The 22737-nt window shown below is 38.1% G+C and overlaps 1 protein-coding gene across 2 annotated transcripts in view; it reads right to left on the bottom strand.

Annotated features, from left to right (window-relative positions):
* Positions 1–8009: 8009 nt before the first annotated feature.
* The window catches only part of FUT9 (fucosyltransferase 9), a 50527-nt gene continuing 35799 nt past the window's right edge, over positions 8010–22737 (bottom strand). For both annotated transcript variants that reach the window (XM_079971148.1, XM_079971149.1), the window contains exon 2: positions 8010–12297. In XM_079971148.1, the coding sequence (XP_079827274.1) occupies positions 11213–12297 (1085 nt within the window). In that variant the 3' untranslated portion in view covers positions 8010–11212. The remainder of the gene's footprint in view (positions 12298–22737) is intronic.

Below are 22737 nucleotides of genomic sequence, written 5' to 3' on the forward strand. Positions count from 1 at the left end.
TAGAAGTGAGCTATAATTTCCCACCGCAGTTTATATCGCTGTTGGATATTTCCCTATATTTATGTACAATAGATGATATGATAAACACAATGGTGCAAGTGTCTGGAATAATAAAGCAGTCCTGCTTTAATATTATTATGCAAGTAAATGAAAACTCGGCTTCTGAATTGCTGGGTGTGGGAGGAAATACAAAAAGGGAACAACCCCCTTTCTGCAAGGCTAGAGTAGTTCACCCAACCAGAAAACTGAACCATGCTTCTGAACTCCCTATGAATTTGGTTGTTAATACTGAAAGCACTTGCTTTACCTAAAATCCTGTTTTACAAACTCATACCCATGTGATGTGGGAGCTGCTTCACTCTCTGTGGGTGAATAAGCCATACCCTCTTTCATTTCCCAGCAACCACGATAGTACATTGTCACGACTGGGTAAATTGTTCAGTTTGCACATGCTACAGCGGCCTTTTCCCTCTTGACAATACCATGTGGAGTTCAATCATTGCTTTTGATAGTATGCAATTTAAAGAGTTATGGTGCAGCAAACAAGACTGCTCACTATTGTTTTCAGCTCTGTTCCAGCTTCCACTGGATAATCAGTTATTGATAATTTAACCAACACATATTTATTAAATGTCAACATTATTCACTATCAGAATGAAAGAACAGCAAGACTAATAGCACCCTTTTTTCATTTTGTAAGACATTTCAAGTAATTTGGCAAGCTATTGATTGCGTAATTCAAAAGCATCTTGGCTCACAGTTTCAATTGCTGATCTGTATCTTAAGATAGTCTCTAGCAACCTGCTATTCTACATTAATGTTAGCTAAGGGTTATATATTTCACAGACATGGAAAAATACAAAAATAAGTAGAAAAAGTGATTTATGAAAGTAGCTAATATAAAAATTAAAACAATCCATTGGTGTGTTGGGTGTGGTCATTGTTGCTTGAGTCAAAATAGTTAATTATACATCACATTAACACTCAGAAAAACAAGATAATTAGATAAAGTCAGCAAAATATTTTACATACTGTACATTTGGCATGTTTTAGATTTTTAAAGTTTTTTTTACAAAGTAGTGCAAAATTACAGTGCATTAATACAAGATATAAGAAGTCCTATATAACAAATATTTTCCCCATTTTTAACCTTTGTGCTCATTCACTGGAAACAAGTTTGCACATTAAGACTAACAGCACAAACCTATGCATGTTTACGAAAAAGTGAATCCTGCTGAGTTCAGTGAGTTATAGGTAAATATGCATAGGTTTACAGCAGTTGTCACAGAGAACATCCATTAATTGGCCCTTGAAAGATTTAAAATTTGTAAAAGGATGTAACATTTCAATATTGACTTTCTGGTTGCATGTTGACATAATACAGAAATGTTGGAATGACCCAGCAATTCCTTCTGCAATCCATGTCAGAGAAGAACAAAGGAAGTCCCCCCCACCCCATTTGCTATTGAAGGCTTGATGGATTTTCCATTGGGTTTACTAAAGGTGTTGCCTTCACCCATTTGTAAGTGCTCCTGACATTTGCATTCGTTTGCCTCCCTTGGATTAAAGATTGATCATTTTTTTCTTTTATTGTCTAGAAAAGTAAGTTGGAGGTTTAACTTGTAGAATTAATCACAAGAAGCATGATCAACCAGAAATTAAGAACTTTTAAGTCTCTCTCATTTCGGTAGTAGAATTATGCCAGTACTAATATTGGCTCAGTCACTGTCAAAATCCTTTGCGTACATCTAATACATAGTGAATGATTTCACTGACTAAAACTACTTAAACCTCTGCACTTTAAAAATTGCCAGTGCTGCTAATAACATCCTTAGGAAAGCTCATGTTTTCGCAATTCATTCTTACTACACTGTTACAGATAGGTAGCCGTGTTGGTCTGCCATAGTCAAAACAAAATAAAAAAATTCCTTCCAGTAGCACCTTAAAGAACTAACTTAGTTGGTCTTTAAGGTGCTACTGGAAGGAATTTTTTTATTTTGTTTTTACTACACTGTGTTACTCCAGGATGAAAAAAATATGGCTGTGATATAAAAAGACCAGTGTGCATGGACTTGAGAGAAGACTTTTTAGGGTAAGTAAGAGACAAAACGTGGTGTAAAGGGGAAGTGAAAAATCTCCATGAGCAGAAGACCATAGGTAGCTTTTCAGGCGCTAGTTTATAGTCTTCCAAAAATGGGATAATTTGTTGAAAGTAGGAAAGCTGCCAGCAGTATGTTATAGTGCACATTCTCCATTTTTGGCACACATGCTCAGTGTGTATAATATATATCCCCCATATAAATACATTTTTTTGGCATGTGCAATAGTGATTCTGATATGCTTCAATTAACACTATAATGTTAATTCTGATCTGCTCACTTATATCTGTGCATCCAAAACAAGTGTATGGCTTTTCTGATTGCCCTCAGTGAACGAACAGTTTGCAATCAGATCTTTAGCCACTAAATGAAACAGCTATCAAAACCATTTTGGTTTCAATTTGATTATCAGCCAAAAAACAAAAGGCTTTGTATAGCTTTGTCACATCACTATGCTGACCGCCTCTCCATGACTACACGCAAATGGTACTTTGAGTTAGCTGTAAAAAAAGAATAAAGGGACACAAGCTCCCAATGAATTTCATATAACATAATGAAAAGAATGTATGATAGCTTGAAGGAGGCTGTTTTCCTGAGGAATTATTTCTATAGGAGCATGTATTGTGTAAAGTCATGCTTTAAAATTGTCCTAGTTTGCATGTGAGGATTCAGTACCGGCTGCACCACTTAAAGGCAATTTAGGATTACAGGTTTAAAGGTTGTATGGGGAAAGTAGTCCTCTTGGAAACACAAATTCAAAGGCCGTAATAGAAGGAAAAATTAAGTCGTATGAAGATTTTGTTAGGAAAATAAAAAAAGGAGCGATTCTCTTATTTTGATTGACACACTAGATAAATTAACGGAGAAGTGCTTGAGGAAAGAAACAGAATTTAAGAATATAAATGATGAGTATAAATAAAGGCATGTTATCTACAGTATATCAGATACTGATAGAAAGTAGAAGTTTAAAAGAAGAATTGCTCAGGATGGAACAAGAATAGGAATATAATGGATAACATTTTGTCGTATTTATGGACAAAAGGAATGAAAATGTCACACTGCATTAAGCCTAACTGAAGAAGTGTTTATATAATGGCATTTAACTCCATGGCATCTGACTCCATAGAGGCTAAAATAAATTTATTCAAATATATCTGCTACCTGTTGGCACTGTGGTTGTACAGTAGCAAGTATAGTTTGAAAAGTTGTGCTTAGGACAACTGATTTAACATCTCTTAATGGATAGCAGTGTTTTAATAACCCAATATTGGTGGGAAAGGAGGTTTCCATCAATAAAGCAGCAGAAGAAAAATGCTGGTTATTATTAAGTTGTTTAAAACTCATATATGCATTGTGATACAGTGAAGGTAGAATTTAATATATTGGAAATGTTGAGATGATATACGTTGGTTTTTTTCCAAAACAGGAAAAATAATGATTTACAAATGTGTAATTGAGTTAAGATGGTGGCATACTGTGGTACCCCAGTGAATACCTGGTTCAGATATAACAACCTAGGATATCAAAGCATGGTTTCATCCCAACTTGTTTTAGCTGCTCATAATACAACAGATCCTACCTCAGAATAGGGTTTTGATTGAATTAAATGCATGGTGCTCTATATCACCATAATATGATATCATTTTACAATTGTAGTTTATGGATTTGTGGTTTATTTCTTAGATGAAAACCTGAATGGATGAAAGGAAAGGAAAAAGGTGAATATACTAGAAAATATTCCAGGAAAATGCAACTGGCAGATGAAAAAGGTAGATGGAAGTGAAGCAGGAGCCTCACATATGGAACAGGATTAGCCCTACCATGTAAATGAAGAACCTCCAAACCTTAAAAACAAATCTCTTTAGAATAGTTTTCTTGGGACTGAACTAGATTTTTCAGGAGATCTGCAGCTACCACAACTGTACATCTCTTCCCCCCTCTTGCTCATATGTCATTGTTAACACACCTGTGAGTTCCTAGAAGAGCATGCTGAGTGAAGAGGTGGATTATTTCATCTGGCAAGCCAAAATGTTTACACTGACAAGAATGATCAAAAGAGCATGCAATTGAATTCCTCCCGTATATGATGATAATAATAATAATAATAATAATTATAGTGTTATTTGCTCCCTAGGAAGTGTACTCTGTGGGATTTTTGTTTTCACATAAACTGCCAATATGGGTACTATGCACCTATGGGTGGGGAGGACATTTCCAGTTCTGCTTCAGGTGATAAAGTATTTTGGGCCAGCAGTGCTTATAATTACACAGTGAAATTATGTCACAGCAGGCACTGGATCTAGATAAGGAAGAAAGGGTAGAAGCTGTGTCAGGAAATTATCAACACACTTGAAAAATTGCCTTAGATGCCAGCATCCTTCAGGGTTGAGATTGGTCTGCTGTAGTTTCACGCATTCTAGCAATCAACAGAGTGTTGAAATTATCATAATTTTAACATGTGTGACCTTGTCCATCATAACTTATGGCTGTAGTTTTTTGCTGGGCCTGTTTTTGCTGGTCTTGAGAGAACTAGAGTGACATCACAAACAGGACTTCCATTCCTCTCATCACCCTTGTACCCCACAAATCTGCTCTGGAGAGTTCCCCTAACCCTCTGTAGCAGATTTAGGGGGCATGCAGGGAGAGGGGGATTTGTTCAATCTGTGATATCTGCTCTTAGGTTTTTGCTATTTGTTTTTATTTTATGCTATGCACCAGAAAGGTAGAGCCTGTAGGCAATTATACAATTTCAAACCTACTTTAACGTTTTGAACAAGCAAAAGGAATTCATCTTGTTTATCAATTCAGATATATGTTCTTCAGTACAAGACAGATTCAGTTGCCATTGAAAACAATACAATGCCAATATGACTCAAAAGAAGAGAGCTCAGGTTCTAAATTACTTCAACATGGTATGCTCTTTTGGATTCATTTCCCCAACACAAAATAACACAGTTTTGATAATACAACCTTCAGTTTGCTTTGCAGCATATTGCTTTCCAAAACAAAACACATAAAACATACAAACATTGCCCATATATCTGATTACACACATACACATTCAAAGAAAATTTGTCTTAAGGACTGAGAACAATGTTTCACTCACAGGACAGGGCTTTTCAACTCCAACCTCCTCACTCCAGCTTCCAGCACCACTGAAAGCCAATTTTGAGGTTTGTGAATGCTGTGGAATATGGCACAGGGCACAGTGCATGGAGCAGGGAATCTACATAAATCATGGGTCTCCCTTATGTGAGCAGAAATGCCTTTCAGCTCACAGTAGCTACCTCTGAATCCAAGCCAGGATTTCCCTTTTAGATAACTAAGGTTAAGATTTCATTCTATCACATTCATGCATATTATCAGTTTTCTCTTGTAGTGTAACAGTGTTAATGCTGGTGAACAGCGGAGATTCACAGTTTCCTTGCAATAGAGCTTTTTTGAAACAGTGGTAATACCTACACAGATGATACAAATGTGTGTGTGCATAGGGGAAGTATCAAAGTTTCACGTGGAAATAAAGGTGTCAGCTTCACCCTCTACTTTAATAGCTTTTTGTTCTTAAATGTCACATTTTTCAAAGCTTTGAAGATACTGTCCTGATAAAGAGTTCCATGCTTCCTGTAGTGCAGGAATTCCCAAACTGTGGTCCGTAGACTCCTAGTGGTCTGCGACCTTCACTTGGGTGGTCTGCAGCATGCCCACATTGAATATTCATACTGATTTTTAATTGTATTTTTGTTGCTTCTTTTATTTTTATTGTATGGAATGCAAACTGTAATACAATAAAATACAATAGAAGCAATAAAATACAATTAAAAATCAAAGAGCACCTAGCACAGCATGGCACAATGGCTACAACAGATAGAAAAATCATTAAGTAGTCTGCTAAGACAATCTGCAACTTTTAAGTCTTCTGTGGGAAAACAAGTTTGGGAACTACTGCTGTAGCATACAAACAGAGCTCTAATGAACAGAATGCTTCCTCATTCAGAAAAGAACACCGAGATCTGTTTCCTCCATTGAAACAAATGGGGAAGCTGTTGCAGCCATGTCTTATCACTTAGATATTAGGTAAACAATTACCATCTTTTCAAACAAAGAAAATGGAAAAGATCGATGCATTATAGAACCATTTGCCTAAATGCTTTGGGGAACATGCAAATCATTTTGAAAGTCCAAAGTTCATACAAAAATGAGCTCAATTTACATATGATTAACGGACACAGAGTTTCATTGCAACCCCACATTATATTTCAGATAACAAAGGTTCATTTGTACAATATCTATCACATAAAAATTATCCATTATTCATTATCCTTATTGCCCAGAGGTCACATAAGAATAAAGCACTAAGGACATATTTACATAAGTTGCTAGACTGGGTATGGATGAAAATAAAACAAATACAGGGGAAAAGAATTTTGAATCACAGATAGAGTTATCACAATGCATAGTTGTACAAACACTGTAGCCCTATTTGGGTGCTCCCAATACTTGTTTAAAAAGAATGGGGCTATGTCTGCTGATCCTGCCCTTGCTGGCTACGCCCTGATACACCGTAGAAAGGTGCCTGTTCTATGTACAGTATGTAGGGTTTTCCTGCAATGTGGAACCCAGATCTCCCCTCATCATGGGGAGAATCCATGTGTGTAGAGGGTGTGTCCTCTGCAGACATGCTCTCACATGCATGCATGGTAAAGGGCAAGGACACGATAGGAGGATTTGAAGCTAGCTCTCCCTCTCATGATTGCTAATTTTGTTGATGAGCAGACATCAAATAGGGCTTGACAAAAAATGAATTCCAAATGTTTGCCCCAAAACTCCTTTCTTTCTTTCTTTTGCTGAGAAATATGCGAAAGGTAATGCTTCATTTTGAATTCTACTGACTAGTAAATGTATCACATACTGAAATGTGAGCCTTAGAGTTCCAAGCACAACTTTTGTGCGCAAAGACATATTAGTTTCATAGATGGGTGCAGGTTCAAATTCAACTGCATCGGTCTCTGGCTGTTGTAAAACATTTTTAAAATTGGATTTAAAATATGTGCCAGCCTTCACTGTTGCACCACTATAAATAATATCCAAGCAGCACTCATTTAAAAGCTACTATTTTCAGGTCATGTATTGAGCTGTTGGATATTATCTATGTTACACTGTATTCTAACACAAAGCTCCCCAGCTTTTTTTTTTTTTTTAACATATTTGGAAATCTACTAAACTGTCCTGGGCACCACAAAATACCAGGGGTGTGCACGTGCCCCAAAATTCAGCTTGTAACCAGTGGTGGAGCTTCAAGCTCTGGCGGGGGTGGGGACGGTTCGGCGGAGAGCAGGTGGGGGTGTGGCTGGCATGCCCCCCAGGGCATGGCACGCCTCCTGTGGGGGCGTGGCACGAGTCCTGGGGGCGTGGTGCACTGCCTGCGGAGACATGGTGCCCAGCACGGGGGGTGGGCAGCTGTGATGGCACCCCACCGGGATCGTGCCGCTGGGGATGGTGCGCTCCCCCCGCACCCCTGTTCCTTCGCCAGTGTTTGTCTCATCTTGTAAAAAAGGTAAAGGTACCCCTGCCCGTACGGGCCAGTCTTGACAGACTCTGGGGTTGTGCGCCCATCTCACTTAAGAGGCCAGGGGCCAGCGCTGTCCGGAGACACTTCCGGGTCACGTGGCCAGCGTGACATCGCTGCTCTGGCCAGAGCCAGAGCTGCACACGGAAACGCCGTTTACCTTCCCGCTGGTAAGCGGTCCCTATTTATCTACTTGCACCCGGAGGTGCTTTCGAACTGCTAGGTTGGCAGGCGCTGGGACCGAGCAGCGGGAGCGCACCCCGCCGCAGGGATTCGAACCGCCGACCTTTTGATCGGCAAGCCCTAGGCGCTGAGGCTTTAACCCACAGCGCCACCTGCGTCCCGTCTCATCTTATAGTTGTGCATTAAAAAAATTGATTTGTTTCTGAGTTGTTCTGTGTACCTTTTCAATCTGATTTCTGAGCAACTTTATATAAAATTGAGCTTTGTGTGCCCCATTCACTATCATGGGGAGTTTAAGAACAGCTATAACATTTTCTCCTTTTTCCCAAAGTAGATGGAATTTACAGGAACAGGAGCCACCCCAACACCCCCCAAAGCAAAAAAACCTCTTTGTACAATAGGATGGGCAGGGGGTCCTGCTGAGCACCAAGAGAGTGTGTGTCTGAGGGCACCACACCAGGGACCCCAGTTCTAATACCTACAATTTTTACCTTTTTAATAAAATACATTTAAGCAAACAGCTTAGTCCTTCTCTCAGGGGAAGTGTCTACTTTCAGTGCCTAAAAGGCTGTTCTTTTTTATTGCATTGATTTAGTGTTAACGAAACCCTCAATTTATACATTCATAAAAGGACAGGAATAGATTTTAGCCACAAAGTACTGAGACAATGTAAAACCCTTTGAAACAGAAGAATGGGTGCTTCTCCCCAAACACATTAAGAAACACATGGATTGGACTTGCTATATATAGGTAGATCAATGTATCTTAGGAGCAATAATATTCTGCAAGTAGAAAGCCATCACCTAATATTCAATATCATATGTGCCAACAGTTCACACAATGTGGGGCATTTATAAATGTGATCAAAATAAATCAAAATGTTCTACTGCCATTGCCCATCAAAATAAGCCACCATTATAATCAGGTTTCTTCTCACTGACAATAGTGGCCAATGTGGTGGGGCAGTGCCACAAATTTGCATCCAAACACCAGTGTTGCTACAGGTTACTTGGCTAGTGCTGGGGCAGGGACGGAGCAAGGTTAGGGCTGTGCAGGTGTGCTGGTGGAAGTGCTGGATTGGCTCTGCCAGCCCCTATCTTCCCACTGCTCTGCCCCAGAGCTATTCAGGTAAGCTCCTTCACCTCATTGGCTGCTACTGCTCATTCCTTCTGGAAGTATGGAGAACAGGGAGACCACATCTGTCATCAGCTCCCAAACTGTATGCACAACCCCTTTGGAAGATAATGAACACTGACAACTCTGAAGCCATCAACAACCTTCTAGTCGCTGTCCTGCTTTCTCTTCTTTCACTTTCCCAGCAGATGAAAGGTTCTGTCAGCCTTCATGATTCATTCTGGAGCCTTCTGTTGTGCTGTGGTCTTGATAATCATGCTTTTATGCTTATTGTTAAAACATGAAGTAATCAAAAGCATTTGTATTCATCAATTTAGAAAGAAATATGAACTGAAATGTTTGCTTATATCTCTGACCTTAAAATATTTGTGCCCCAATAAAAGGCTGCAGTATCATCACAACATGATGACATAGGAGAGGTGCATTAATATCACCACTGAGAAACTCTATTCTATGGGCTTAAATTCAAGCCCCAAACAGCTGTAGCCTGATCCAGAAATTTTCAAACATTTCCCACCAGTAAGTGTCCCAGTGCTGTCTTAATTGTGCACACAGCTCAGGGATCACTTCTGAGACTGAATATTCCTATCATAGCAGCCTGCTAATGGCTGAATCATTGTCAGATGGTTACATCTGAGAAGTAGATGATTTGCAACTGTCATAAATACAAGAATTTGTACAACAGAATCCTATGCACCCAGCTACCCAGACGTTCCACTGAGTTCAGTGGTGATTACTCCCAGATATAAGATTGTCACCTAACTGATAAATCTTTTACTCTTTTCAAGGCATTAGACAAAATATCTACCTACTGTTGAAACAGTGGTCCTATCAGATAAACAACAACAAAAAAGATTGATTATTGCTTATGGGAGGGACCAAGCTCAGAAGTGGAGCATGAGCTTTGTTATGCAGAAGGCCCCAGACTGAACTGGTGGGATCTCCAGTTAAAAGCATCAGGTAGCAGTTGATGTGGAAATATTTCTGCATCCTGAAATGATGAACAGCCTCTGCTAGATGGACAAATAGTCTTACCTGGTATAAAGTTGCTTCCTTTGTCCCCAAATGGAAACAGACTTTCATTTGCTGCCTTCTGAATCTTCATTTCAACAAAGCACTCAGTTCGTATTTAATTCTGACTATGTGGTTTCAAAGCATGCCACTTAATACTTTGCCAAGGACAGAAAATGTTCACTTTGTCAATCAACTAGCATTCTAGAGTAGATGGAGGAAAATGCACATTTTTTTAAAAAAATGTATTTGTTTACCAAGGCCAGATTTCAAATAATTAGGAAACTAGTTCCATGAGCTGAACAGGTCTTTAGACTTATTTTTACTCAGTAGAAGCCTTCCATGCTTCATAGAAAACTGCTTTTGGAACTGTACCTTGTACGCAGTATATAAAATGGCATAGAAGGTCACATGTGTATTTCACTAAAGAGTTGAACTCACAAATATTTTTTCTTTGAATCCTATATTGAATCTTAGCTAGAAATTTTAATTTTTTTCTAAGCCTGTTTTCTCCCAGAAAGAAACTATCTGAGCCAGTGTAAACACCATTACTCTATGTATTGGCCAGTGACTGCTGTATTACAAACAAATAAAAAATGGGGGGAAGTTTTAAAAAGAAATGGTAAACAATAAATTACTATTCAGTGCACATAACCAGCTATATACATAGCAGGATTTCCAACAAAATATAAATAAGATAGCATGCCAGTGGCTCAGGAGGAATAATTGGTGCAACCATGGTGCACCAGTTTCACATACAGATCTCTAATAAGGGTTCACATAAGCTACTTCTCAGTTTTTCTCAGTACACATTGCAAAAAATGATATTTGTGTTTGCATTTGATGAAAATATAACAAGAAGTCACCATAGCGCTGATTGCTTTAACAAAATAATTAAACTTCTGTTCAGGCTGCCAGCTCTTAATTCCTTTTCAAAGTCACATCTATATAAAATAATATGATCACCTCTCCAAATAAGTCAACAACACAGAACATGGCCAATGTCCATCATTAGTCTTTTTTAATGAGATACCTTTCTGTGGAAAGTAAGGAGAGTTTTGGATGAATGATCCAGAGATAGTGTAACTGGAATATGTTGTATCCAGGAAACAAAGATGTCACATATTCTGGAGGGATTCCCCCCACCATCTTCACTTGGAATAATGGTTTTGTTATATTTTAAAAATATATATGTAAAGTGCAAGTAAGGGATAGGAGTTTAATTCCAAAACCATTTTTCTAAATTGCCAACCGACCTGTATTCCTGGTGTCTTTTTACATGGTCGCAGGCAAGGCATGCATGTGATTCCCAAAATCGAGGAAGGTGCACTGAAAAATCCTTCCTCCAGTCGAAGTAGCTAACATACAGTTTATCATTTTTGTCGAGCAAAAGAAGATACTCTGAGAGGTCCCTTGGAGAGAGAAAATCCTCCACGTGAATGAAAGAACTAGCAGGGATGTAATTCTCATAGTTTTCTCTAGGAGGACCTAGAACGACTGGCACAGATCCAGCAAGAAAAGCATTGTAAAGCTTCTCTGTGATATAGTCTCTGTGAATAGAATTCTCAAAGGAAAGGTAAAACTTACAAGCGGAGATGGTCGGGATCAAATTTTTATCACTCACATAGTCTCCAAATGCTTGTCCATAGGTATGGATCTCAAGGTATTTACTTAGTTCATTATAATATTTGACCCTAGCATGCTCTGGGTTCCAGTTACTCACCACCCAACACACCAGTCTTTCTTTATTCGGCATTTCAAATGGAAAGGAGCTTGTGCTAACTACCATAAAGCCATAAGGCACTTGAATGTCTGAATCTCGACGATAAGTGAGGGTCAAATTGAATAGATGCTCAATCCCACTCTTTTGTGGAGTGTGTGTTGGTGATTCCAAGTTCATCCAGATCCATTTTTGAAATGGCGGCCTAGGTTGCTGAGGTAAATTAGTCAGATCCCAACTGATATCTCTGTGGTGAATAAGAACGGCATGAGACTGGTTATATAGTGTGCGGTCTGTAGTCAGATGGCACCCGTGGATGTTAAATGTTGGGCAGAATTTCAGATCAAATGTCTGGCCAAACGGCCATACCCATATCAGAATAGTTGTCTCATTGATATAATCATTTTTGGTGGAGAAGAAGTTCTTCATTTTTAGAACAGAGCTGGCTGATTCAATAGGACCAGATATCCAGCTGTTTGTCGGTTTGATATAAATAAGCAGACATGCCATGAAGCATCCCAGCACAATGAAGATAAATAGAAATGGCCGGAAAATTCCTTTGGGTGATGATGTCATAATTTGATCTGTGAAGGGAAGATGGAAATAGGAAGTCATCATCAAGCGTTAAATTATTGTAATGTTACCCCATGGTAACAATGTCATACATTATACATTATTGTTCCACTAAGTGGTGGAACAACACCATTTGAGAAAAATCTGCTTCAGGAATCCTATAAGTAAATAAATACCAGTGGGTAGAGCAGTTGTTCTGCATGCAGCATTTTCTAAGTTAAGTCACCAATATTTCTTAATGAATTGGGGTTTTTTGTTGGCAAAATTTTTAAAATATCAGGAAAAAGCAGGTGAAACATTTGCTTGAGCTATACTTGCAATTGGCACATCTCTTTCCATAAGCGTAAATCAATACTTCAAGGGACATTGGAATCTAATTTACATCTCATCTAAGTTACTGTTACTTCTTCCCATATTCCCCCTTGGATAGAGAATATGTCAGATGGATGGAGTGATATGCAAGGAAATCCTTTACCAAACGTTATCTCCACAACCCCTCAATATTCCTGCAAGCAGCTGCCTTAGCAGAAATGAATTAAACGCTGCTAAAGTACCGTATTTTTCGCCCCATAGGACGCACTTTCCCCCCTCTAAAAATGAAGGGGAAATGTGTGTGCGTCTTATGGGGCGAATGCAGGCTTTCGCTGAAGCCTGGAGAGCGAGAGGCGTCGGTGCGCACCAACCCCTCTCACTCTCCAGGCTTCAGGAAGCTATCCGCAAGCCTCGCGCGCCCGGCGGGAGGTCCCACCAGGCGCGCAAGGCTTGCGGGCGGCAGCCTGAAGCCCGCAGCACGGGGCACACTGCAGAGCACGTCCCATGCTTTGGGCAGATGTCCGCAAGCCTGTTCTGGGGGCTGGGGTCAGGGGAAGCTCGGGCTTCCCCCGCGTCAGCCCCGCGCCTGGGGGAAAAATATTTTTTCCCCTTTATTCCCCCCCCAAAAAATCTAGGTGCGTCCTATGGGGCGAAAAATACGGTAGATGGGTGGGCAACCATAGCATATCATGAAAGGCTAGTGTGCCAACAGTTTTCAGTATGTTGTCTCTCCCCTCCCCACCATAAACAAACTTTGTAAGGGAAGTGCATGCTGTTACATTTTTACATGTATTAAATATAATAGTAATAGTAAGTGTAATATAATATTTTATGGAAAAATTTGAAGGAGAGTAAAATGACCTGATAGCAAATAAACAGTCTAATATTCTTTTTTTCTTTTATTTATTTATTTCAGCAAAAACAATAGTCATTGTGGCAGCTTAAAGACACAGTAAATTTTAGTCACAGTAAATTATTTCCCCAGGATACTCAAATCACAGTGATTGGGATTTTTATTAAAATCTTATTGCTTATGTTTGATGCATTTTGTATGTTCTTTTGATACAGATGATCAATTTAATTCATTAATTAATTCTACAGAAAGGTTTAGTTCAATTTATAGGGATTTCTATCAATAGCTCTTAGCTATGATAGGTACATGGAGTCTTTAATTCAGAATACGAGAGACAAGTCCGGTTGGCTGCTGTTGGAAAGAGATACTTGTTGCTTTGTGCAAAACTTTGCTCCTGGTTTCTATACCTTACTACCACCCTTAATGACCCAAACAAATTTTGATTGCTGCAAACTGGGAGCCCCAGTGAATGCTAACTTTGCACACCCACCATCGTGTTAAACTGTGGAAATTTCTACCATTGATGCAGGCCAACACAAGTTCTCATGGTTGTAATCCTCTTGCTAAGAATGAATCTCAATGAATGAAAAAAATGCCAAATTCCTCCACGAAGAGTTTCTGTCTTTTCTCATTCATCCTAACAACATAAACATTTGTGTTTCTTATACAGTGTGAATCATATAAGATATGCTAGTTAAGTTATTGAATATTTATGTTTTCCCAAAAAGATAATACAATCTGAGTAAAAAAGGCAGAACTTCATTTTGTTCTGACTAATTATTTTTAACAAGACACTCTATAAATTTAGTAAAGTGTATTGATTGCTGGAGAAAAGGCAATCCAGAAGAAGAAAGAGAAAGAAAAATGTGTCTTTACATTCAGGAGAGAGAAGTCCCACAGAGAAAAATCAATAATGCTCTGTTATGAGAATGAGTCACACAAGTCAGATCATTTACTAGTGATTACAGTGAGAGAAATCAAACATTTGATTGAAGTCAATAGCATAGCTCTCATTGAATTTAATGGTGTTTGATTGCATGCAATAGTGGTAGATTATGCCCAACAACTGTACATAAAGCTAAGTACTCCAACAGATCAAAGCAAACAAATATAATGAAAAAGTACCACAGAAACCAGAAAACTAGAACATATAATATTAAATGTCTTTACAAGCATTTCTATTGAAAACTATAATATGTAAAATCTTCCCCTCCCCCTTAAAAAATACTATGAAAATTTGATCTACGTCATTGTTTAATACATAAGGTTTAATTTACAAGCCACCATCATCTGTAAGGAAGCTAACTAAATTTTCCACATCAAATTATTTACTGCTCAGTAATACAGCTTTTTTAATTGCAGCTCTTGAAAAACAAACAATACATTTATGTTATGAGTATATAACAGACAATTGCTTTTGATTTGTTTGAGAATGTAGATCTTGCAAATAACATCAATGAATGTTGCAGTGACTGTAAATATGTGCAGAATAATCAAGTCCAAGGTAAGATTTCAATGGAAGCTGGGGCCAAACTAAATGGTTGGTGGTAGATACAGGGACAGGAAACACACATGTTGCGAGAGAAGTTGGGAAGAGGGTCACAGGAGGAAAGAAGCATGAGAAAAGCTTTTCATGTTCTTAGCATCCATGGCCCAGTGCTACCTGCAGAGCACTCCCTTCTACTTTTACCTAATCCTCCCTCCAACCCGGCCTGAGCATATGGCTTTCCCTTCACTTTCAGACTCAGCTTCACCTCCAGAAGCATGTAACTACAGAATTAACTATGGGTCCTTTAATGATTGCAGACAGCTATCCATTGTGGTTCTGGAAAAGATGCTTAGGGATTCTATAGCAGGCAGGATAATGTGGGAAATGTTTCCTAAAGGAAAAAAGTTTTGGGGGGAAACTCTCCCCTAAACATTTTAAAGAGCATAACAGATGGCTCAGCGGAGCTTCTATACTTCCAGTGTTCCATAGATAGTAATACCTGACTGGAATTCTACATTATTTCAGATAACAAATAGAACAAAATGCTTTATCATCCAAATACGTTTTTTGGATGGATAATCCTTAGCTGATAAAGTTAAATGAAATGGAATAAATTTCAACTGTTCTGATACCAGCCTTGCAAACTGAACGTGCTTCTGTAGAAAAGTTCTAATACATTTTCAAAACCAGACTAAATATGATCAGTCTCCCATAAGTCAGTTGGAAAGGTACTTTAAATTTGAGTTTTGTGAAAGTCATGAATATGTAATTTGGAAACTGATGTTGTTTTACCACTCTAGCCATTTCTCCTTTTATTCCACCAGGATTACACACTGTTCCTTTCTTAGCTAAAATAGAGGGCTTTTCTTGGAAGGCATGCTGCCAAGGCAAATCTGTCATAAACTGTATTTTGTAATGTCATTTCTAAAAATTCTAAGAATAATCAACACATTTCCATGGCAGTTATTTTAAGCACAAAGTTCTGATTAACCATTGTTTATTGAAGCAAGCCTACATCATAAACAAAGGTTTGAAGTTGGCACGCTTGAGTAAATTGTAGTTAAAACTAACCACAGTTTGGATAAACTGAAGTTCTGGTAAAAAGGGAAGGGACAACCTGCAGGCTGCATTTGATATAGTGTATCAGTGCTGTATCTGTGTAGAGGATTTGATAATATGTTTCACATATCAGTTTTACAGCCTCGGTTTTCTTCATATTTGTACTTTTGTCTCACATTTCAATGACATTGAAGCCAATAAAAAGGGATCAGCAATGGTTTACAGTGGTACCTCGGGTTACATAGCCATCAGGTTACATACGCTTCAGGTTACAGACTCTACTAACCCAGAAATAGTACCTTGGGTTAAGAACTTTGCTTCAGGATGAGAACAGAAATTGTGCTCCGGCAGCGCAGCAGCAGCAGAAGGCCCCATTAGCTAAAGTGGTGCTTCAGGTTAAGAACGGACCTCCGGAATGAATTAAGTACTTAACCTGAGGTACCACTGTATTTAGGTGTGACCATCAGCAATAAGGGTTGTTTCCTCAGAATGTACCTTATGCCAAAAGAAATCTTGTGATTTTGACACATGAGATCTACAATGGTCAGTGGATAGAGTTCACACTTGGCCATATAGTTTAGATCACCAGTTCAATTGCTTTGGGAACTTGACTATCAGTCATAGTTTCCATTTTTTTCATAGTTTCTGAATACCACTTGCTGGAAACCACAGGAGGGGATAGCTCTTCCAGGTCCTACTTTCAGACTCTCTATAGACGTCTGGTTGGCCACTGTGAAAACAGTACACTAGACTAGATGAGCCACTGGACTATTCCAGTAGGTTCTTATGATCTTCTATTTATCATGGGAATGGTTCTATTTAATTGCCATCTCCAAATTTTACTTATGTTCATGTTTTCCTTGTCATGCCTACTGGCTTTTATATGTATTCATATCTATATGTGTTCATCATTATATAGATATTTATTCTGTTTTTATTGTTTTGTAAATCTTATGACATTTTTAGCCTCCTTATTGCAAGCCATATTGAAGCTATCTTGTGAAGGGCAAGGTGTAAATAATTTAAATGCAATGAATAAAATCACAAAACAATGGCAGGTTGGATTTTCCGGTCTTTTGCATGTGGTACACAACTGTACTAGGGTGGGTGTGGTGAGGAATTAGTGAGGCCATAAGCAGTGTAGGAGCCAGCTCAAATGAAAATCTTCCTTGCTTTTTTGGAAAATCTTCCTTGTTATTTCTTGCTGCTAAGAACCATTTCATAGTATCCTGCATTAATCCTAATTAATACAATTTTAGGATGAGGAATTCAATATTTTCTTGATTTCTTTCTCCCTTTCTATAAGCCCTGTCTTTCACAAAAGACTGACATTTCCAAATCAATCCTATTCTGCTACTGTGTTATGTGTGCTGCATCACTGATCAGGCATGTAGGTAGCCCATTACCACTGTACATTGTTTTCTTCTATAGCAATTTAGAAATCCTCCATTGTAAAGCTAAGGAAACATATTCTCAGTGGATTCATCATATTGTTTAATGTCTTTTTTTAGAATGACAATATGGAGGAGGCATCATTGATGAATTTCAGTAAAGGGGTAATTTTCATTTTCCTTCCGAATCCCTCTGGTACTGGAGCTAAAAAAAGAAAAGTACTAAGAAGAAAATATGATGATGTGCAACCAGAAGATTAAATATTAAAGGTCAGCAAGTGCTTGCTTTATACTTCTTGCAGCACAAAATCATACATAAAATTAATTTTTAAAAGCTGCTTATAGAACTGTTGTGCAGTGTATTACAAAGCTACTGAATTTTAGACAGAGATTTGAATTTTAATGTAAATCCATGGGGAAGCTATCAACATCTAAAAATCTGCACATCATAATAAAACACACATTTAAATCTTAGGATGGACTCAAATGATTTTTCTTCTTCTTCTTATCACCATGAAGTTGTTCCCCTCCCCATTGCCTTGTAATGAGATCTACTTCACACAAAGGATCATAACAAAAAAGTTTCAGCTGCAAGACTTGCATTTGGCAAAGCTTATTCGAGACCCAAACTTGTGTAGAATTTATCTATGACTCAATTCCATCCAGAACACATTGTGTAGGCAGTTAGAAAAGCCCTTCCTAAGCATTTAGGGCAAACAATTATGTCTATAGTCTCTTTTTTTCATAATCAGGGCTGGTCCTGACATGCAGCAAGGTGAAGTGACATTTTTGAAGTTGGGGGCAGGCAGAGGAGAGTAGATAAAAGCTTAAGCTGGTTTCTGCAGGGTGCAAATAAGACTTTTAAAGCATTGGCTAGGTGGAGAGGGCACTTGCATCTCTGCTTGAGGCAGCAGAATGTCTTGGGACAGCAGTATTCAGAAAGCTTGACAGCACTATATATATCAGCTAGCACATTGCTTTATTATCTTTTATTTTAATCAATTTTAGTCAAATTTTCTTCCTCACCTGACTTGACAAGGCTCAGTAGGACAAAATTTGAGAACTTCAGCAACAGAAAAATGTGTCAAATTCAACTTTCCAGCTTGTTTAATAGCAAACAGCTTTTACTAGATTCCACAGCTACCTGAGTTCAACAGCTTGGGCAGCTAATGTGGTGCTTTCCTGATATTGTGGGCTACACCTCCCATCATCCATAGATAGCACGGTCAATGGTCAGGGATGGTAAAAAGTAAAAGGTAAAGGACCCTTGGATGGTTAAGTCCAGTCAAAGGTGACTATGGGGTGTGGTTGAGGGAGCAGGCGTTTGTCCACAGACAACTTTTCTGGATCATGTGGCCAGCATGACTAAACCACTTTTGGTGCAATGGGACACCGTGACAAGTGCTAGAGTGCACGGAAATGCTGTTTACCTTCTCCCCGCTGCAGTACCTATTTATCTACTCACATTGGTATGCTTTCGAACTGCTAGGTTGGCAGAAGCTGGGAAAGAGCAATAGGAGCTCACCCCATCACATGGATTCTAACCACTGACCTTTTGATTGGCAAGCCCAAGAAGCTCAGTGGTTTAGACCACAGCGCCACTTGCTTCCTATAAGTCAAGGAAGATGACGTAGAGGAACAGCATATGTAGGAACCATGTTGAATACCCCTGTTCAATAGGAGATCTATATTGTAAATAGGAATCTTCTGTAGCAGCTTTCTCCAAAGCAGCACTGTTGCATTTCTAATACAGAAATTTTCAGAATGAGACATAATAAATAAGGATTGTAAGAGGTTTTCCACTGAAAGACTATGAAAGTAAAGAAAAATGGTTGTATGACAGCTTGGATAGGGTGGCCGCCACAAGCAGCAATAGCAGTGCTATTTTTCTAGAAAAAGATCTGCCAAAACTCACCATGAAGACATCCTTTGTTTTCTTATAATAGCAATGGCACCCACCTGAGAGGTGCCATAACTGAGTTCTGTTGAGTTCTGGCTGGAAAAACAAGCCCTGAGCAATAGGAACGTGTATGAGAGATGTAGTAAATTAAAATGCCTATGTATTTTAGGAAAGTAGGTATTGCATTATCAACTCCCAGAAAAGAAAAGATGTGCATTTTATATTGATATGACTGCAATTCTAAAAATATGTCAAGTGTATCAGAAGCCTAAGGCTATTTAAAAAAGTATTTGAAACACTGTCATACAAATAAATCACAGCAGCAACTACAATCTGAAGATCAATAGATATCTAGAACAACATTCTGCCTGCTCCAAACAGCTACCCTTCATTAGATGAGTTTGCAGTTTCCTTCAGGAAAGCAGTACTGTTTTCACCTAGCTATGTGTCTGATAAAAGCCAGTCCCAATAAATATGCCAAGTATATGTTGCTCTTCTTTGGTTAGTTAATTTACGGAAAAACAGTTCATAATTATACACTATGTTCCTCTCTAGTTTTAAATTGCCCCCAAACAATAAAAGCAATTTATATCCTCCTTTTCATTAAGTTTTGCTAGACCAACTCAAAAATATTATGTAAAATTGGTCGGTGTATATTATCCTTCAGGAAAAAAATAGTACCTGGTTTTTTTAATTGCCTGGAAATATAGAAATGCCAACTGGATCATATAATTTGTAGTGTTAAATTCAGTAGAAGTTACTCTTAACAAAGTGTTTAGGATTAGAGTTGAGGCAGTTATGGCTGCTTTAGGATTAGATGTTCTCTTTCAAACTGCCATTTTTGGGAGTCAGTGAAGCAGAAACAAATGGCTATTGTCAGGGATATAAATGTTGAGGCTGCAGGCGTATTTCACACAACTCGATTAAAGAGTCTCAATCATTCTTAAAGCCAGCCAAGAACAGGTACAACTTTCAATAAAATGCCACTGTATTCTTGATATTAACTGGAACAATGCTTGTTAAATAATCAGAATAGCAAGCTAGGTTGCAATCTGCTCAACATACAGCAGATGAAATCAAGCCATTGAAGCAATCACGGCCAAAACGATCTGCAAAGAGACTATCCTGAAAGTGGTTCACCTGCTATTTTATTTGTTTATTTAGGATATTTATAGACCACTTGATCAAAAAGCTTTCCATTTATGAGTGATCTGAGGAATAGGGTAATCTCAATCTGTGCACTGGTCGGGTTGCATTGTTTCACAAGCAGCTCTAGAAACAAACGGCTGCTTGTGGTAAAATCAATGTGAAATAACAGTGATTGCATAAAATGTACATGAACCATTTCCCCACAAATCTAATTTAGGTGTGCAGGTCTCACTTTTGCCTTTGGTTGCTTGGAAGTGCCAGGGCAAAACTGTGGCATGACTGATTGGGGTTAGGCATGTGACACAGAAAGTATAAGCGCGGAAGTAAATTTTGATAGAAAACAAATATTTAAGTAGATCTGCAGTTTATATGTGAACTCTATTTTGAAACATATGGACTATGAAATTTTTGACTTTGGATTCATTTATTTTAATGTTGTGTTGAGGTTGCTGCAGTTTGGGCAGTGTATCTTTGATATTTCTGTGTTTTATTTTTTCTTATTGTGAGTTTTTAAAGTTCTTTATTTTATTTTTTTAATTCATTTTTTAGCCCAGATGCTGCCTTTACAAGGAAGCTTAGAAGACTCTAAAACACATGAAAGTAAAATTACAGCGCACACACAAAATGGCAGCTACTAAATATTTTATTTCAAACTTCAGGAAAACACACTTTTAAAAAATGTATCTTCTAATAACTGACATATATTAAGAGGTTTAGAACTTTGTATACCAATTTCAGAAATAAAACTTCTAAAAACCACAGTCTCATGTTTCGAAAAATTGACTCAATTTCAATTCATGCAACATTTAAATTCTGTTCTGTTCTAGAATTACATGTGGTTTTAAAAATGTAAACCGTGGTGCTTAAAGGATTACTGGTAGATTGTTAAAGGACAATGTCAACTTCACTGTAAATGGAAAGAGAATGCTGCAGATACACTTGTGACATAATTTGAAATGTTGGTATACTTTGAATATCCAATTTGCTTATCTCTTCAGTATCATATTCATTCCACTTTCATGGCTGAAGAGATCTCAATCCCTCTTCTTTGAAAAAGCCTGTATTCAATTAAAAAAGTATTTCCTTCTACAACTTTCTATATTGGTTCTTAAAAGATCAAATGCTTTCCTTCATCTCTTGTGTATACACTTGAACCTGCACTCATTGTCCCATCAAGAGTTTCCTTTAATTTGATCTTCAGAAAGATTCTATCCCTCAAAGGATTTTATCAGTGCCAGTTCCTTTGTCTACAGACAAGCCTTTATGAGAATGAGGGCTGTTTCCCCACTCCCTTGGAACAGGGGGTTCTTTTCACTAATTTTAATAACTATTGTAAAAAACACAGGGACACATTTTTATGTTTGATGTCTACATTTTTTTCTATTCCCATTTACAACTACATTTTTATTTCCATAATATTATGTTTTCTGGCAAAAGTCATTATAAAATGCAAAACATTTTGATAGTGCATTATGTTAAAAACAAGGCGAATATGCTTTTGAATATAACCACACAGTTTCCTTTTCCAAAGGAAGAGGAGCTGCCATTATTTCCCTTTATGCTGCAGCCCCCTGAGCCTCATTGAATGCTGCTCCAGAGGCTTCTCAACATAAGGCTGTTGGGTTCTGGTGCTGAAGATGGAGTCTGAAAATTCTCAATGCACTCATGGATGATGAAGTACAGCCTTTCAATCCCAGCCATGCAGTATCAAGTTCCAAGGTCATATTCCACACAGCACATGCCTAGACCCCTAGTGCTCTATCATGTTCTGATATGATCAGCCCCACTTTTTAAATCTTGAAAATATTCTGTATTTCATTCACACAGAGCAGAGCCCACAGCACATAGCTCCCCACACAGCACTAAGCTATGGTTTTTTTTATCATTATATTTGCTTATTTGTTTTAGAATATACTCTACATCTGAATAAAAAAGAGTTTTAAATAATCTTCAATGCATGTACAACAATGAGACCCTTTTATCTTTCCATTGAAATAAGGGTGTACATTAACTGGTCCCATCCTCTGCAACTGAGTATAAATAGTTCTTAAGTGGCACAATTGCAGCCTCATGTAGACCAGTTCAATGTACTTTGGAAAGGTAAGTATCTTTACTTAAAGGAGAGCAATAACTGTTCACTTTGCTCATAAAAAAAAAGTTTTAATGAATGTACATCCTTGTGTACTGGAAAAAATATAAGACACCTGAGGATCTAGGAGCATGCAAAGGGAATTCTTAAGACTTTATATACAAAAGTAGTGCAAAACAGGAAAGAAGTGATGCAATCACCACTACTAT

This window comes from Podarcis cretensis, assembly GCF_951804945.1.
Source record: "Podarcis cretensis genome assembly, chromosome: 3".
Lineage (NCBI taxonomy): Eukaryota > Metazoa > Chordata > Lepidosauria > Squamata > Lacertidae > Podarcis > Podarcis cretensis.